Source organism: Erinaceus europaeus, chromosome 3 (assembly GCF_950295315.1).
Source record: "Erinaceus europaeus chromosome 3, mEriEur2.1, whole genome shotgun sequence".
In the NCBI taxonomy this organism is placed as follows: domain Eukaryota; kingdom Metazoa; phylum Chordata; class Mammalia; order Eulipotyphla; family Erinaceidae; genus Erinaceus; species Erinaceus europaeus.
Window position 1 is genome coordinate 112,404,339 of NC_080164.1, and position 19,992 is coordinate 112,424,330.

The window sequence follows — 19,992 nt, forward strand, 5'->3', positions numbered from 1 at the left end:
ATGGCAGGATAATGATTCCACTTTAGGAATTAAAAACACACTTTCATCCAAATGGTTACAACATTCAGCAGCAGATGCATCTGAGGAGAACACTACTACCCTCTCATTTTCCCACACTCAAAACCCAAGTATATTATAGGTCTCTCCCTTTCCTAGGGATCTTACATTCTGGGTTCAAACTGCTTACTTTTTTTTTTCTAAGTGTGACACAGTGTGCAATGTATTTCTATTAATGAGTTCAGGGAAGTACCTACTGCAATACTATCAACTAAAATGAGGTAAGTGAGACTCAGGGAAGTAAATTACTTAAGGCTCCACTGACATTTCCTGAAATAAGAGGAACAGAATCCTGATTTACTGCTTCTCAGGTCAGTGCTTCGTTTGGCTTTACTTCTATATCCTTCATATCTGTATCTATTTCAACCAACTTTTCCTTAGATCTTGCTCTTACTGGTCTCATTCACACATTTTTTTTTTCCATCAGGATCATTGCTGTTTGGTAACTACATACTTTGTACTATATACTCCACTGTTACTGGTGGCCATTCCTCCCTCTTCTTCTTCTTCTTCTTTTTAAATTTTTAATTATTTTTTTAAATATTTATTCCCTTTTGTCACCCTTGTTGTTTTATTGTTGTGGTTATTATTGTTGTTATTAATGTCATCGTTGTTGGATAAGACAGAGAGAAATGGATAGAGGAGGGGAAGACAGAGAGGGGGAGAGAAAGATAAACACCTGCAGACCTGCTTCACCACCTGTGAAGCTACTCCCCTGCAGGTGGGAGCCAGGGGCTCAAACTGGGATCCTTCCACTGGTCCTTGCGCTTTGCGCCACGTGCCCTTAACCCACTGCACCTGACTCCCCATTCCTCTTCTTCTTTTACATTTTTTGGTAGAGGGAGAGACAGAGAGAGACATAAAGGGCATAAAGGGGGGAAACAATGGTGCACCTGACTAAGCACTCACATTACAGTGTGCAAGGACCCAGGTTCAAGCCCCTGATCCCCACCTGCAGGTGGGCGTTTCTCTGTCTCTCCCCTCCCTTCCCTGCCCCACTCAATTTCTCTCTGTTTCTATCCAATAATAAAGAAATAAAAATATTTAAAGAGGTGGAGATAAAGGGATAGAGGAAGGACCAACCAAATGATATCTAGCCCATGGCTCAGATGTTCTCTAGCCATTGATACAGACAAATATTTATATTATGAGTATTTATCTTGTATTGGTGTCCAAATCAGGTTTCAATCAGTGATATTTGACCTAGCTGACTGTCTGCTGGAGTTCCAGCAGACTATACTTGTAGCTTGTGGTTTAGCTAAACTTTACAGAGCCACTAAATATTACTTAAGTAAAAAAAGAGGATAAGGTTTATTGATATTGGGAGGGGGACAATATCAATACCTTACCAGGAATTATCGTGCGGTCTGTGTTCCTTTGGGCCCGACCTACTATGATGGTGGTGACATTCACTGTTGGTTTCTTAAGAATATTGGCTTTCTTCATCAATGGTTTCACTGGTGTTTGAGACTTGAGAACATTTGCAAGACTACTCGACAAAGATTGATTGATATACTCAGTTAAATTCAATATGACAGCTTGAGTTCTCCTTTCAACAACCAGTCCCACAAATTCTGTCAGACCTTTCTGAAAAAACTGAATGTCCGGGAGGGAGGCTTTTATCCATCCTGGTAGTGTAGCATTCAGTTCTGATATAGCTTCAGAAGCATGATAACACATTGCTGAAGTGTCATGGAGAGTTTTGTTAAGCAATGATAAATTGATGGAAAGATGGATAGACTTTGCTTCCAGTGCTTTAAATCTAGAAGTCAAGACCTGTAGTTGAAGGGTGTGGTTCCTTTCATTGGCAGATTTACCATTCTTTTTAAGTGACACAAAGTAAGGTATGAGTATCTTGGTCACTTTAGACTCCATATCTTGTAACCTAATGTCAAGGTTTTTTGTTAGCTTTGTGTCTGAGAGTACCTTTTCCTCCAAGTGATTCATATGTTCCTGCCATTGCATCATCTGCAAAGTAGTTTCATTGAACATCCGGTAAATCTTCTGAAAGCTGAGCTGACTTAGGTGTTTGTCTTCAATGAGGGCCACTAGCTCTTTGACAACTTGAAGGACAAAGTCATATCTCTGACTGTCATTGACCAGAGTATGAATGGAATTATTCAAATGTTGGAATTGAGCCAGAAATGCCAAAACTGTTTCCATATTCTGGGGACACTTATGATGGACATCAGGACTACCCTTCATTGTACTGAGAGTCACTTTCAGCATGTAGTTGTCCCGGATGAAGTCCATGGCATTGTTTATAACTGTCATGGTCTTATTCAGGCCATCATCCAGCTCTGAGGCATATTCCATGATACGTCTGTCTAAGGCATCTGCACGACCCTGAACTTCATTTCTAAGTAAGTTGTGTCTCCTTGTAAGTTCTTTGACTAGGACATTTAGGCTGTTCACAGCACTAGTGAGGTTATCTACCTTTCTCTTTGTGGCCACTTCCTCCTTGGGTTGCTCCTTGGTCTCCCTGAAGGACATGCCCCGCTCTAGTAAGGGCTGCAGGATCTCCATATCATAAGTCAGGTCACTGAGTTGCTCATCCATCTTGTCCAGCCTGCTGTCCATTGGAAAGAGGACCTCAGCCAGCGTCTGGTTTAAGACCTGTACATTCTCTTCTGTATCCTGGATTTGAAATTTAAAATCACTTCTGCATTTGGAAACCATGTTTTCACACTCTTCCCTGACAGCTTCTTTCTCCCTCTCTAAGGCAAGGGTGAGAGAGTTGATCTTGTTCTCTTGGGTGTATAGACTATCAGACACCTGTAGCACAAGCAAGCCCTGCCTCCTGATATCCTCCTGGAGAGTGGAAAGGTAGGCAGTAGCATTGCTGTTGATGGTCTCAGCAGTAGGTACACTCCTGGGACCTGCTGCTTGTGCCTCTGATAATAGATGCTCGTGGACTGCTTTCATTTTCACAAGAGTCTGATTGAGGGATTCAAAATACAGAAGACTTCTAGTGTGCTCCATTTCCAGAGCCCCTTGAAAGACAGCCTGTTTGGTCATCAGTTCTTTAATAGGCTTCACACATGTGAAAGCCATCTCTTTGCTTATATTTACAACCTGATTTTTCAGATCCAAGATGTCAGCAGAAGTGGGCCTCTTTTCCTCCTTTAATATAGACTGTTGCTGGGCTGCTAAGAGGACCAGGGATTCATTCACTTGTTGAATTGACTGTCTGGTGTTCTCCAGGTCCTCGGAGAGACGCGATACAGTCTTGAAGAGCTGAGCTACTGTCTCTTGCATCTCATTCTGAAAGATTTGTAATTGTTCTCTTACCACGTCCTTCACAAAATCACTCATGCTTTTGGATTTTAAGACTACAGAAAAAAAATAATAAATGTCAGTGAGCGGAAGTATGATGTTAATTATTTGAGATGTCACATATCTCTAAAAAGAAAAGCACAAAAGGCTAAGTACTAATAACTTCTAACCACAGCAGCCTTCCTGATTCTATTATAGGACCAGTGAAATCTAGCTTATTTACATAGTGTATTTTGCCATGTGTGAGACCCAGGTTTGAGCCCGGCCCCACTATATTGAGGCTGTGATTTCTTAATCTCTCTGCCTCTCTATAAAAAAATGTTTACTTATGGAATTTAATAAACTACTGTAGTTTATGCAAGGGGAGTATCTTCCTAATGGACATGTCTAAGAAAAGAAATTAATTGTGCTTTACATGTATGTTCCAAAAATCAGAAAAGTATGTCTTTAATTCAGAAAATTAAAGATCAGTAGTACTTCTTTCATGTCTTTAATCCAGACTGGATTAAAGACATGAAAGAAGTACTGCTGACCTCAATTCCTAGACTCTGGAATGCAGTACTTCCAAATCTAGTCTAGCCATCATCTCTAAAGTGAGGAGATCAGAGTAAGGTGAGAAAAGATGAATGAGTGGGGGTTGGGAGGTGGTACACATGGTCAAGCACACACATTACAGTACAGAAGGACCCAGGTTCAAGCCCCTAGTCCCCACCTGCAGGGGGAAAGCTTCACAAGTGGTGAAGCAGGGTTTCAGGTATCTCTCTGATTCTTTCCTTCTCTATCTCCACCCCTCCCCCGAATTTCTGGCAGTCTCTATCTAGTAACAAAGATAATAAGTAAAAAATTTTAAAAAAGAAAAGAAAAAACAGAGATGAATGAGTCGATTACCTAGCATCTTAACTGAATAAATAATTTGTAACTTTTACCTTTTAGGAAAGATTGCACTTCCCTGCCTTTATCTTCATTGAGCTTTTCTTCTAAGGAGGAATACGTGCTCCTGAAGTCACTCACAGCCAGAGAAATATTGTCCATCTGCTTTTGCAAGAGATTCATCCTTACAGCCTGCTGGTTCATCTGGTCAGCCAGTTTCTGGGCTACTTCTGAGAAAGGAGGGGTCATTGGAAACATTAAAATTCATCCATTTCATACTGTTAGTTTCCTGATGGGCTTATAGGTGATCCAGATAAAACCTACTTGCACTAGACTCTTGGAAATACACACCATTCACTTAGCAGATGGCAACCTGATGATTAAACTATTTAGGGCAACAAATCTCTAAAAAAAAAATTATAATCTTAGACCAGGTGCACCCAGTTGAGCTCACAGCTTGCAAGACCTAGGGTCAAACCCTCAATTCCCACTTGGAGGGGAAAAACTTTGCAAGTGGTGAGGCAGGACTGGAGGTGTCTTTCTGTCTCTCTCCTTCTCTTTTTAAAAAATTATCTTTATTTAGTAGATAGAAAAATCCAGAAATTGAAAGGTGGAGATAGAGAAGGTGAGATACAGGGAGACACCTGAAGCCCTGCTTCACCATTCACAAAGCTTTTCCCCTGCAGGTGGGGATTGGAGACTTGAACCTGGGTCCTTGTGCTTTGTAACAAGTGTACTCAACCAGATGTGCCACCACCTGGCCCCATCTTTCTCCTTCTCTATCTCCTCTCCTCAATTGTTCTCTGTCTTATTGAATAAATAGATTTATTAATTAAAATTATAATCTTAGAAAAAACTGATGAATGGACAGTATTGCCAAGTCTTATAAGTAAGCATAAGTAAACTGAAGTAGTATCATCAAGAAAAAAATTAGATATGAAGTTCCACATGTGAAGAGATCCAGGAAAGGTGATATGTCTTGGAGATTTTTAAACAGATTTGGAGTATAAAAAGATCATTGTCTTAAAAAATTCAAACGTGTAACGTTTAACCAGAATTTTCAATTTTTTAACTTCAAAGAATTGTTCTGTTCTCCACAGCTGAAGAAACCATAGGTCTGAAAGCTACAATATCTTGCTTGAGGTTAGAGGGATAGTGACTCATTTTATGCTTTCAAACCTAGTACTTAGGCATGAAATATGTATAACCACTTGTATCTGTGGTTTTGACTTCTGAGAATAACTTTCCCCAGCTGGGGCTCAGGTGCCTCTATGACAAATCCATCTCTTCCTGGTAGACTTTTCTTTTATTGGATTGGACAGAGAGAAACTGAGAGGGAGGGGCAGAGAGAGAAGGAGAGAGAGACAGAGACACCTGCAGATCTGCTTCACAGCTTGTGAAGCTTCCCCTATGCAGTGGGGAGTGAGGACTTTGAACCCTGGTCCCTGTGCATGGTAGTGTGTTTTTGTGCAATTAGGTGCGCCATGGACCAGCCCCTGATACCTAGATTCTTAAAGAGAAATCTCTTTCATTACATCTCTCACCCTGAGACCCTTACGTTGTATGATGCTCTTTAAATCAAACAGTGAAGTGATGACTTTTAGCAGTAACTGATCTTGTGTCCTGAAGAAGTAAAAGTTAATTCTAAAAAAAATTATCTTTATGAGTCCAGCACTGAAAACATAGGTTGTGTACCAGTTTGCAATCAACATAATGTTCAATCCATTCTCAGCTACAATTATTTTGTCCATCAGGTGAACCCTTTACCTCTTGTCAATCAACAGAAAGGAAATTTCTAGTTCCCTTAAAATAATCAAGTTGTTCCAAGTCAAGATTCTTCCCTGATTGTACTTTGCAACAGACAAAAGTTTAATTTTGTTCTTTTTTAAACTTTTTAAAATTATTTTTATTTATTTTTTAGATAGAGACAACCATAAATCTAGAGGGGTGAGAGAGATAACAGAGGGAGAGAAACAGAGAGACACCTGCAGCTCTGCTTCACTACTGGTGAAGCTTGCCCCTTGCAGGTGGTGACTTTGGACTCAAACCTAGGTCTTTTTGCATTGTAATGTGTACACTCAAGCAGGTGCACCAACACCTGGCCCCATTTTTTTTTTTCTCAAACCTGTGTTTTCCTCACAACTCAACATTTTCCTGTTCCCCCTTTAGTCATTCTGCGGTGTCTTTTGAGTCTGGGAAACTAGAGCTTATTCAACATACTGATAGGCAGAGCTCTAGAAGGATAGAGAATCATGTTGCTGTATCAGCACCACCAAGCTTGTGACAGCAGGTATTTCCTGCCTGGGAGCTGCCACAAGGTGTGTGGCTGGCCCAAGGCTGGGGAAGCAAGGCCAGAAGAAGTAGCATGTGACCTGGGTTCCTGCAGTCCTGCATCTGCTGCTCCTCCAGGGTCCCTCTGCCAGCTGCTGTGTGACTCTCAGCCTGGCTGCTGTGGAGCAGGTGCTGTTGGTCCTGGGCTAGACAGAGGCAGAAGAGAAGGCAGACCATCAGAATGCGGGCAGCGTTTGCTCCCCATCCCAAGGACACTGTGACTAACATGCACTCTCCTGGGACCCCAAGAACCTGGGTTTGCCATGCTTGTTTGATATGTTGCCCCAGTCTTTTTGTTTTGGCTCTGTTTCTCCACTGCATTATAGAGGGTCTTTATAATTGTTGATTTGTTTTGCTGGAAGGAGCAATGTTTGGGTTGGGCTATGGGGGCTTGATTAACATCTCTGTTGATTCCAAAGAGAGATATTGGGAAGCAAAGTGAGGATTTTCAAACAGGATTTTTGAGTAATGGTATCAACATCACCTGAATTGTTTTTTCCCTTTTGAACCAAGATTATTTAGCATGCAGCTACATTCATCACTATTAGGCCTTCAATCTTATGTGATTAACATGGCTGCTATTAATACACCTTAAAATATCAGAAGTTATCTTTCCATCTCTCCCCCTACCCCCTGCCCCAACTTCATCGTGGTTTTTTTTATGATGAGTAAATGCAGAACTAACTATAGTTGTCACCTGACAATCATAAAAACCCCATTCTCTAGGCCCCATTCTCCAGGCCGGCCTATTAAAGACATTCTGTCAGGGGCAGTAACTTGGGGTTGCAGTGGCTCCTCAAGTGATTCCAGTGCACACTGACATTTGAGAGCCCATGTTACCAAGCACAAGGACCCGATCCTTGTGCAGGGAGAAGCTTCAGGAGCTGTGAAGCAGGGCTGCAGGTATCTCTCTCCTCCTTACCTCTTGACTTCTCTCTGCTTCTATTCAATATATACTAAATAGATGAAATATTTTTTAAAAAAATTGAGAGGCACTGAGGTGTAGGTACATCTTGGCAACTTCCCACCTCACTTTCCTCCCAATTTCATGTAATAGGAGAGTGTTCAGGGATAACCTCTAAGTATTACAGCAAAAGAGAACAGGTGGGTTGAATAGGATAAACACATGGCCTTTTTCATTTCCTTCAGCCTGACTTCAATGGCAGTAACTTGGCATGCAGCAAATGCTTTGCAGAAACTGACATGTTTTGTAGCTTCCAAATGAGATCATTGTTTAGATCTCCTTTTCTATTATTAACTTTTAATACACAATGTAGGGTCTTCTCTCTTTAGAATATTGACTTCTCATTGTAGAGGGAAATCAGAAATACTACTAAGCTCTGAAGTACTACCTATTCATGTCTTTCCCATCTTCTATCTGGAGATTCTACTCAGTTCTGGGGAATAGTGGTGTGTGTGTGTGTGTGTGTGTGTGTGTGTGTGTGTGTGTGTGTGTGTGTGTGTGTGTTTCCCACCCCCTGGTATGGAGGGCATTACCAATAACAGCTCAGTTATGAGGAAGCTCTTTCCCTTGAAAGCATAATCCATCGTGTGTCTGAAAAGACACATTTCCAGCTGGTTCTGTGCTATCAAGTTTGTGCTTGCAGGAGGACATTCAACATGTGTATGAAGACCTAGTGAGATTCCACAGTTAAACTTAGTGTCTTCAAAGACTGAAGGAGCACCATGTGCTTTGACTAAATGCATCAAGATTGTGCTGAGCAAGGTGCTTACAGGAGGTTCTGTCTTCTAAATGTCCCCACTGTGACAACTGCACAGACCACGACCTGAAACATAGCTCTTCTCACTGTGTAAGCATCATAACATATGCCATATATTATTAGAAGACACATTTTAAATAACCTTGATGTAGAAGCTTGAGAATTTTAAATATTGGTTACTGTAGTTTTATGTAATTTATTATTTATGTAATTTGTATTTAGAAAAGAAAACTGTCTTCATGTATTCATAAGCAGTGATGGGAGTCCATTTGTTCCAATTTTTGCATAGATGGACTTTTTTTAGAAATCATAATATCTGTGACAGACTCTATGGAATGCACTTTGATAAGATCCATTTTCCCTACACAGAAAACCTGACTGATGGTGACTGGTTTTTTTTTTTTTACAAAGAGATTTGCAAAGAAGTTTGCCTTTCCCCTTCTCTAATTTCATATTATTTGAATTAAAATTCTTGTCTTTCTTTCATTAGCAAAAAAAAAAAAAGCAAACCACTGCTTCCTTGTTCTACTTTGGAACATTTTGGAGACATCTACTGGAAAAACAAATTATTGCAAATTTCATCAAATTGGCTTTAAAAAGCATGTTGCTACTGACATTTCCAAAATAGTCTTGTGTACTGGCATACACACACACATACACACACACACATACACACACACACACACACACACACACACATACACAATGAGTGAGAGAGAAAAAGTAGAAAATAAAGAGGCAAAACTGTCCTGAAAAAGTTTCCTTAAAGAGAGATACAGAGAAGGCAGAGAGAGAGAGAGATAGTGATAGAGATAGAAATGGGGGAGAGAGAGAGAGAGAGAAGGAGGAGGAGGAGGTGGAGGAGGAAGAGAGAGAGAGAGAGAGAGAGAGAGAGAGAGAGAGAGAGAGAGACACCTCAGCAGAGAAGCTTCCTTTAGTGAAGTGGGCCCCGGGCTCTAACCAGGGTCATGTATATGGCAGAGCAGTGCACTATCCAAGGGTGTTACTTTGCAAGCTTATCCAAAGTTTAAATAATATAAAGCATATTAAAACTATTACTTTACCATTGGAGCTAATACTTCTTTTGTTATAAACAAAGTTCTATTTACTTAGACTTTAGAAAAATTGGTTTAATTTTTAAAATTTTTTCTTTGCTTATTGGATGGTGACAGCCAGAAATCAAGAGGGAAGGGGGAGATCAAAAGAGAAGGAGAGAGAGAGAGAGAGACAAGGAGAGAGAGGAGAGACTTGCAGCCTTGCTTCACCACTCATGAAGCTTTCCCCCTGCATGTGTGGACCAGGGGTTCAGAACCCTATTGCTTTCACACTGTAACATGTGTGCTCAACCAGGTGTGCCAGCCTCCAACCCTGCAAAGCTGATTTCTTTTTTGGTAGTAAATATTTTAATTTTGATAAATAATATTTTAATTTAAATGGACTGCCCCATGGGTTATAAATTAGACCCCTTCTTCCTGAGAGTTTGAGAATGGGAAACGAAATGAGAGAGGAACAGAAAAATGGAAGAAAAGCAAGAGTTCTATTTTATTCCTGCTCCCCCTCTGTAGTTTACTATAGCCTAGCTGAAAATAAATTCATTATTTTTGCATTAAATAGACTTTGTGTGCAAGAAAATTCCATGGCTAGGAAACATGATAGAAGAGCAAGGATTTGTGGGGTTAAGTGCATACATTACAGTATACAAGGACCTAATTTGCTCTGCTTTATATCTTAACTCATTTTCAGCCACCAGGTTACAGATGCCACCATGATGTCAACTGGACTTCCCAGGGCAGATGACCCCACCAATATGTCCTGGAGTTCTGCTTCCCCAGAGCCCTGCCCCACTAGGGAAAGAGAGAGATAGGCTAGGAATATGGATCGACCTGTCAATGGCCATGTTCAGTGGGTAAGAAATTAAAGAAGCCAGACCTTTCACCTTCCACACCCCATAATGTCCCTGGGTCCATGCTCCCAGAGGGTTAAAGAATAGGAAAGCTATCAGGGGAGGGGATGGGATATGGAGTTCTGGTGGCAGGAATTGTGTGGAATTGTACCCTTCTTATCCTATGGTCTTGTCAGTGTTTCCATTTTATAAATAAAAACTTTAAAAAAGAAAAGGTATTGACAGAGAGAGATAGAGAAGGGATTTGTGAAGCTCATATTATTTTACCAAATTTCCAGGGATAAGGTAATCTAATGTTGTGAAGAACTAGCAGAGATGCAGTTATCATGGTAGCTCCATAGCCAGGCAACCCACATCCTGGAGAGCTCTGAAGGGGGTTAAAGAATAGATCAGGTTCACTGGTCATTCTTGCCAGGGCCAGGCTGTTGTCATCTGAGACAGTGTGGCAGTTGTTAAAAGAAACAGGATATTTTTTTCTTTCTCCCACAGAAGAGCAAAAGATTGTTGATACATTCATAAAGTGTCAAGGATTGGGTTGCAATTAGGTAGGAGTCAGGAGGGGGAAAAAGTGCCAGAAAGAAGAAGTCCCAACTAAACAGGATAATGAAAAGTAGCTCAAGAGGCAGAGGGAGATGCAGCAGTTCTTCATCTCACTGGTGCATCAGTTGCACTGATAAAATATTCCACAGCATTTATGGGCGGCATTGGAAGTGGAGAGGAGGATGGTCAGTGTCCCAAGGAGCCAGAGCAAGCTGTTCTGCCATTACAGTTAGATTGTGATTGATGGCAAAACACTATGACTGCCTATCATCAGCCATTCCCACCAGTTTCAAGAGGAAGTGGACATTTTTATAGCAGCCTCATTGGCAGATCTATGGATTACAAGGGATCCTAGTTAAAGTATTGTGACAGAGCTTGTAGTTAGAACTGTTCTGGGACATTTTTGTAAAGCTGGGGTTCAATATAATGAAATGTAGATCTTGTATTTAAAAATAGCCCTGTGCTGCTCCTAGCATCACTGTGTTCCCAGTGTCATTATGCAAATGAGAGCAAAGCTATTTGAATTTAATTTAAAATGTCACATAGTACTTGGGAAAAGAATAAAACACAGTAGGTATTAGATATGTCAACTTTCTATGTTTCTTGTGTGTTGATTTGTAATGACAGGGTCTGGTTTAGTTTCTTCTTGGTGTATATAGCTCACTATCATGATTAATAATCTGCATATATAAAAAGACAAGGTAGGAATCCACAGCCACTCTGGCCAGCTGGTACCCATGACACTCTAACACATAGACTTTGTCCCCTGTCACATTTTACATTCATGCCCTGATGTGATGTGTAATAGGGGATGCAATGCTATTCAAAATTTCGAGAAACACATTCTGGGAACAAATCTCAAAGGAATAAAACTGAGCTAGTGGACAGGGTAGCTAGCATAATGGTTATGGAAAAAACTCTCCTGCCTGAGGCTCTGAAATCTCAGGTTCAATCACCATCAGCACCACCATCAGCCAGAGCTGAGCAGTGTTTTGGGAAGAAAAAGAGAGAGAGGGGAAAGAAGAAGAAGAAGAAGAAGAAGAAGAAGAAGAAGAAGAAGGAGAAGGAGAAGGAGAAGGAGAAGGAGAAGGAGAAGGAGAAGGAGAAGGAGAAGGAGAAGGAGAAGGAGAAGGAGAAGGAGAAGGAGAAGGAGAAGGAGAAGGAGAAGAAGAAGAAGAAGAAGAAGAAGAAGAAGAAGAAGAAGAAGAAGAAGAAGAAGAAGAAAAACTGAGTTGAGTTAGTATTCCAAAGACATCATTCCTCATGTAAAAGATATAAAAAGGCCTTATACTTTAGAAGTGCAATTTTGAAGACTGTCCTGTTGAAGTTTTCTGATCCCAGACTTCCTGATAGCTGTTTTTGGAAAACCTACTAATTGTTACCTTTCGAACTATGTTTGAAAAATATATGTTTTGCTTATTATTTGTCTACCAGGTATATTCTTTTGGCTATGGGGACTTTCTCTCCACCTGGGGTGCATCTAATCTCAGGGCCATGGCACCTGGCTAAAGTTGTACACCTGCTTAATCTTTGCACTGTCCGAAACTTTAAATCATCTGCCAGAAGGGCCAGAAATCATCATGTTTGCCTTTATGAGTATATCCTTGTGCCTTGTGACTATCAGAAGTCCTTGGGAGGCGAGGTGGTAGTGAACCTGGTTAAGCACATACATTACATTGCAGAAGGACCCAGGTTCAAGCTCCTGCTCCCCACCTACATGGGGAAAGTTTTGTAAGTGGTGAAATAGGGCTGCAGGTGTCTCTCTGTCTCCTTCCCTTTCTCTATCTCCCCCTCTCAATTTCTCTCTGTCTCTATCCAATAATAAGTAAGTAAATAAAGTGTATTAATACATGAAAATATATTAAAGATGCATTTTTTAAAAAGAAGTCCTTTCCTCCCCATATTTGGGAGCTACTCTCTTCCCTGATCCAGATTTCTAGTCCTCTTTCCAACTCTGACACCATCTCTCCAAACAATAAATACCTTTGGTTCACCTGTATGTTAGCTGTCAGGCTCAGACAAAGAGTAGTGAAGTCATGGACCCCTTGGAATATACATAAAATAGACCTACTAGTTTTCCCCAAAATGAAGACCCCAAATCTCATCTGCTATATTCTTGCCTTTAGGCTCTTGATTATTAAGTATTTTGCTTTATATCTTAATGCTTTTCAGCCACCAAGTTGCAGATGCTACCATGACACCAATCTGACTTCCCTGGGGAGAAGACCTTACCAATAAGTCCTGGAACCCCACCTCTCCAGATCCCTGCCCCACTAAGCGAAAGGTAGAAACAGGCTGGGGGTATGAATCCACCTGCCAATGACCATGTTTAGTGGAGAAGCAATTACAGAAGCCAGACCTTCTGGACCCCATAATGGCCCATGCTCCCAGAGAGATAAAGAATAGGAAAGCTTTCAAGGGAGGGGATAGGATGCAGAACTCTGGTGGTCGGAATTGTGAGGAATTGTATCCCTCTTATTCTATGGTCTTGTTGATATTTTTATTTTATAAATAAATTTTAAAAAAAGAAGTCCCTTAAAAGAAAGTGAGATTATATTTGGGTTTTGGGGATCTTAATCTACCTTGTTTCCACATATTTACAGGACAAATATTTTTGCACAAAAACTCATTTTCAGTTTTTTATAAACACAGTACATATTTATAACACACTCTGAACATGCAGGTTTTTTATAGAGTCTCTGAAATTCAGGCCACACTCTAAACAAAATACATTACAGTGATGTTTACCTAGGGATTTACATTGAATGGGCTGGAAGAAACAAAATATAATATTCCTAAATGACCCGCAAGTTTCCTAGAGCTTTTGCATTACAATGTTCTCATTTTTAATGTGGGTCATAACAGTTTCTCCTAATCTTACATTAATTTTTAATCATAGTTTCTTATGCTGCTGCTTGAATTCCCTATCACCAGTGATAAGCTTTCTTGGAAGTTTCATTCATTTAAAATGTACTCTGGACCTGTATTCTCCCCACCCACCCACTCCCACCCCAGAGTCTTTTACTTTGATGTGACATGCCAATTCCATTTCAGGTTCTACTTGTGTTTTCGTTTCTGATCTTGTTTTTCAACTTCTGCCTGAGAGTGAGATCATCCCATATTCATCCTTCTGTTTCTGACTTATTTCACTTAACATGAATTTTTCAAGGTCCATCCAAGATCAATTGAAAATGGTAAAGTCACCATTTTTTACAGCTGAGTAGTATTCCATTGTGTATATATACCACAACTTGCTCAGCCACTCATCTGTTGTTGGACACCTGGGTTGCTTCCAGGTTTTGGCTATTACAAATTGTGCTGCTAAGAACATATGTGTACACAGATCTTTTTGAGTGGATAAGCTGGGTTCCTTAGGATATATCCCCAGGAGAAGAATTGCTGGATTATAGCGTAGGTCCATTTCTAGCCTTCTGAGAGTTAACAAGGGAGACAGAAAGAGAGATCCCTGGCAGCCTGCTTCACAGCTTGTAAAATGCAGGTGGGTTGCAGGATCTTGAACCTGGGTACTTGTGTAGGTCCTTGTGCTTAGTACTTGTGTGTTTAACCAGGTGAGCCACTGAGCAACCCCCATATCTTATTTTCCAAAGGAAAACTGTTTAAAATCAAAAGTACAATGACTGTCACAGGTATGGGAGACCACCCAGTGTGATAACAGCCTCACCACCAGGAAATCCTCAAAATCTTAATTGGGGAAAAATCGTAACTTAGAATATTTTTTAAAGCAGAAATATTCATTCCACAGTCCTATCATCTTTTAAATGATTTGCTCTCTAGACATATTTGTAGGGAAATTGTGAGGATGTGGTAGAGTTTGACAGGGCTTGACCTGAGTGGTAGGCATTCATCCTGTCAGTCTCTCTGTCTCTACTGAGAGTTCGAGCGAGGAGGGACATGAGACCCCCACTCCAATGTTTGTCTCATCTTATCAGACTCCCTGCCTCACAAAGCACCCTGCATTTTTCTGCCTCCAGGATCCCGGTATTCCTTAAAACATTAAGCCAGCTCCCCCTGCTCCATCCTGAATTCCTCAATACTATGTCCCGCCCTTTTATTATCTACATATCAATCTGCTTTGTCTTACAAATGACTTAAGGTCTCCTCCCTAATTCCCCACAGGGTATTATTAATCCTACAGGTTAAACCCCTAGCAACAGTTGCTAATGAAGTCCCTACCTTTCCCAGCCTCTTTTCACCGCCCCTTTCCTAACCATGTATGGTATTGTCAAGCCACTTCCAGTTCCGACTTGCCTCTTCCATTGTCCAGCCTGGGAGGAGCATGCGGGCAGACCAGGGGGCTGACGCTGGCCATGGTAGTTTGCGCCATGTGGCTTAACCAGGTGTGCTACTGCCCGACTCTGGGGCACTCAGATGAATAAATATTTGAATTGCCTCGCCACCATGAGCTTGGTTCCTGGGTCATCTCTCTCTCTCTCTCATCTCTAGCCGGACACATATTATTTCACATAAGTGAACTGGGAACAACTAGCTGGCAATCTTACATTGGGTTCTTTTTTGTAAATTCATTTAATAATTATTGATAGGCGTAGGGTTATTTCTAAGGAAAATTTATAAGAAATAGGATAGGACTTGTGATATCTTAATAAGGCATATCTCTTAGCACATAAAATATATAAAGTACCTAAAATACAAAGAGATTCAGATACCACTAAAAGGATTCAAAGCATAGTGAAGTCAAGTATATTAATATAGATAGTAACCATTGATTATCATAAAAACAAACTCCCCAACTAGACTGGTTATAATAATATTTAATTATTGATATTCTAAGCTCTTTCTAAGTCTACAAGAAACCTCTTGCATTCTCTTAAATATCATCATTTCTCCTAGTCCTTGTACCTCTAGGACTATGCCCATACTTCTTGGTATTTATTCTCTATGATTCCTTACCACCATACCATCGCTGTGGACTTCAACCAAATTGCTACTGGTATTGCCACCCCACATTATGCTGCTACTGAATTCTTACTTTGGACTTAACCAGTAATACCAAACCTGAGAAGTCAACCTTGCAACTCCTCAAATCTGGTGAGATCCTTCTTAACACATGGGACTACCTACATGCAAGTTAGATGGCACATCATTTAAGTAAGAGATACCAGATATAGGCTAGGGTTTAGGGTACTGGGTACAGGTGTACATATATCCATAATCAAGGGGCAATTATATAACTCAAAGTGCTCAATAATAGGTGAAGTGCTTAGGGAGGCAACATAAATTCTGTGAATTATTGGACTTAGACCAAATTAGCTGAGCAGTCTAGCAGAAAAGCCCAAAGAAGACAGATCCACAAAACCTGATTCTGGTTGGATTCAACAAATGATACTCAATCCTTAAACAACTGGGAGAAAGTCTAAGGTTATTAAATAAAGAGAGGACTACAAACATTGGATAAGAGCAAGAGACTAGCCCACTTAATAATGGCCCTTTTGGTCAATATCACACCACCTCATCATCTGGGGCCCTATGGATTTCCACACACATATGATGGGCCTAGACCTCTAAGGGATCCCTCTCTACACCACCACTGGTCACTTCCAACAGAAACAGCATATTGAGGGACCTCCCAAGACCTTGTCCTCACCATATAGCTGCAAAGGGAGGCTGGGAAATCCTGTACTGCCATTCATGAAAGGCTCATCTTAAAATAAGCTGTAACCATGAGCTGTGAGCTCAGAACAATAGGGACTTAGAGGTTACACAGGCTTTGGTGGTAAATATATGTATGTATATATATACACATATTAGGCCCTGGGTCATGTGGATGGAGGTAAATAGTTAACTGTTTTTACTTTTTTTTCCTCCCTGGTCTAAGCTTTTAAGAGTGTTAACATATCAAAGATTCAGCCTATGTATTAAAAAGACTCAGCCTGTGACTTAAAAAGTTTGAGACATTCAATCATTTTCCCCCTCTCATATTAATTAGTGATTTATATGACTACAAATTGATAGGCGTGTACATAAACACCATTCCCACCACCATCCCATCCCCCCACCCCTTGAAGCTGATCATTGACCCTCACCCTCAACCCAGGGTTTTTACTTTGGTGCCTTACTCCAAATTTAGTCAAATCCTGCTTTGAGCTTCCCTTTCTGTTATTCTTTCTCAACTTCTGTTTATGAGTGGGATCATCCCATACTTATCTTTATCTTTCTGACTTAGCTCGCTTAACATAATTCTTCCTAGCTCCATCCAAGATGGGTCAGAAAAGGTGGGTTCATTGTTCTTAATAGCTGCATAGTATTCCAATGTGTATACATGTTGAGAAATTGTGCAGATGTGGTTGAACATTGGCATGCATATTTCCACAGAATTACTCAAAACCTGTCTGGCTTCCTGCCCACCATGTCCAACAATACCCACATTATGCTGCTGCTATCCCTGAGGATCAAGAAACACTGCAAGAGGACTGGCTGTGGGATGCACCCCAGGACATGGTGGAATCTGAAAAATCTGGTTCACACAGCCCTTTCCTCCTCCCCTTCTCTGAATATTTTATGCTATGTCTGGCCAGTTGTGCTTTGTGAGTGAGTTGAATGACTAAAAACATTTTTTTTTGAGTGGGTTGAATGACCAAATTTTTTGTATGGCCTATTTTGCAGAGAGTACTCTGAAACTTAATTGACTTTATATAAAAATGCTGGATGCAGCCCTGGTTTCTGGAGATGTCCAGAAACAGTCCAAAAATTGTTTTTCTCCTCTTTTGATTTTTTTTTTAAGTCTTGGTATAAATGTGAAATGTTTGGTCTTAAACTGTGTGAGTAAAGATGGTTCAACTAAGACAGTACAGATCTAACTTGGTGTTATAAATGATATGTCTTTGTAACAAAAGTTTTTCTCCTCCTGTGTGTTATAAACTACATGTTTATGTGTGTGTTTCAAGTTTGGTAAACATTAACTTAATGGTTAAAAGTGTAACTTTGAAGCTACATTCTTACCAGGCAGAGTTAAATGAAGGAGTTTTCAACACGATTTTTATAAAGGTAAAATTAATTTGCTAAAGTAACTGAGTATTTAAGGTAAAGTCTAAATATTTAACGTGACAATTCATCTCCAAAATTAAAATACAAATTCTCTATACAGGACATTTTTGAAGGGCCCCCAAAAGTGCCCTGTAAACTAATCTTGTGGAAGTTAATCCACAACAAATCTGGCATCAATCTGATGTTATAAATGTTCAAAAAAAAAAAAAAAACCATTGTCACTAACATGTGTTAACTCTCTAAGTAACCTGAGTTTGTTTAAAGTTCAAAGTGAAAAATAGTTGAAAATCAATATATATTTAACTAAATTTGGTCTGAAGATCCTGTTGTACAGAGACTGCTACACGAGGTCACATAAGATGACCTTTAAACAAAATTAAAAAGATCCTTAAACCAGTTATTATCGAGTCTAACTTATTAAGTTTTTTTTTTCTTCACAAGTAATTGACTACAACTATGTCAAAGCCTTCACATGAAGAAGCATCTGCTCATATGGTAAGATATTAAACTTTATAAGAATAGTTTAACATCTTACCACATATACAACTTATGTAAATTAACAACAACATTCACATATTTTTCTACACTTAACTGATGTATCTCATTTTGCTACCATAGGCCTGCCTTTGTCAGCCAACAATTTAAAGACTTTTTTTCCTTTATAACATCACCCATACCACAGACATCCCTTACAACACCCAAAGACAAACGGCTTGTTGAGGAGGCCTGCAAAACACCTAGGCCCAATTAAGTAAAGAAAAAAGGGGGGACACATCCTCCCGATATTCAGTTGGCTAAAGCACCAACTACATTAAACTTCTTTTAATATCTATAAAAATTCAAACCAGACACCCTGCTAACCACAGGAAGCAGATTTGTTTGTGTTTCTTTCACAGGAATCTGAGAAAATCCATTTGGACCCCTGTCCTCTGACATCGCTCACAAGAAGATATGACTACAGAGCACCCCCTGAGACCCATGATGTGACCTGGCACGATCTGAAGAAACTGATTCACAGACTCCAAGGACAGAACTTTCTTACTGCTTTTCTCTCGCCCATCACTGTCTGCCCTTCCTGCTTCTGTTTTGTCTGTCACGTTTTGGCGGTTCCAGCTCACTCTCTACAGAAAAGCGGAATTCTGGTGGCTGACCTTCCCCATCGAGAAAGACGTGCAGCATTCATCCCCTGGCATTTCTTCCCCTGGTCATGCATTGGACTGACGCTTCTATCGCACTTGCTGGTACACCTCTTGAACACTTTACACCATTTTACAACAGCTTCCCTTTACTCTCCTGAGTTTCTCAAGACTGAACTTAGCAGTCATTACAGGTTAGACATTACAGGTTGTTGTCTTGGGACTCTGTATGACATGCCCCCTCACCTCAGGCCATGCCTCCAGAGGCAGGAAACTCCCCCTCATTACTAGGCTTTGCCCTCAGAGACAGGAGATGCCCTCAGAGGCAAGAAACTGCCCCTCAACTAGGACATACCCCCAGAAGTAGAAGGCACCCCCAGTGGCAGGAAACACCCCTTTTCCTACCAGGTCTCCCCTTGGCATCACACTGGCTCTTGCTGCCCTCCTACTTGTCCCTTCCTGTCTTGTTCCAGTTCTTCTGAAAATGCCTGCATGATATCATTCAGGTTTATGCCCAAAAGGTTTCTGTTCACCCCTAAACTACTATTCCTCTGTCACAGATGGAGCCTTTTACAGACATTGACCCATTTAAATGTGATGATTAGATAGAAAGATAAGGGAAAGATGGAGAAAAAATTGTGAGGAGATGGTGAAGCCTGGAGAGCTTAACCTATGAGTCCCTCCAGGTAAGTCTCTCTCTCTAGAGAGGGACTGAGCAAAAGGGGGGGACACATATATCTCACGAGGTTGGCAGCTATGTAAGTCTTACCTCCCCCACAGAAACATCCTATATCTTCCCACCGGAGCCTGATATTCCTTAAAAAACATAAAGCCTGCTCCACTCTAAATGTCCTATACTATAGCCATTAGATAAAAGGAAAGGGGGAGGTGTTGGGAAATTGTACAGATGTGGTAGAACATTGGCAGGGCCCACAAACCACTATATTTCCATGCAAGTATTATTTACAGATATCCACCATGTTATCCCCTCAGGGTATTGCTAATTCAGTTAAAACCATTGCAACAGTTGCTAAGGACACTTCCACCTTCCCAACATGCCTATTGCCTCTCCACCCCTTTTCCTAGCCAATCCCATCCCGACTTGCCACTTCCAGAATCCTCCCATAAAAACCTC

At 40.6% G+C, this 19,992-nt stretch overlaps 1 protein-coding gene across 2 annotated transcripts in view; it reads right to left on the reverse strand.

Annotated features, from left to right (window-relative positions):
* MMRN1 (multimerin 1) overlaps window positions 1-19,992 on the reverse strand; it is a 57,313-nt gene that overhangs the window by 11,571 nt on the left and 25,750 nt on the right. For both annotated transcript variants that reach the window (XM_060187735.1, XM_060187736.1), the window contains exons 5-7: window positions 6,576-6,680; window positions 4,260-4,433; window positions 1,407-3,389 (exon numbers count right to left, since the gene is read on the reverse strand). In XM_060187735.1, the coding sequence (XP_060043718.1) occupies window positions 1,407-3,389; window positions 4,260-4,433; window positions 6,576-6,680 (2,262 nt within the window). The remainder of the gene's footprint in view (window positions 1-1,406; window positions 3,390-4,259; window positions 4,434-6,575; window positions 6,681-19,992) is intronic.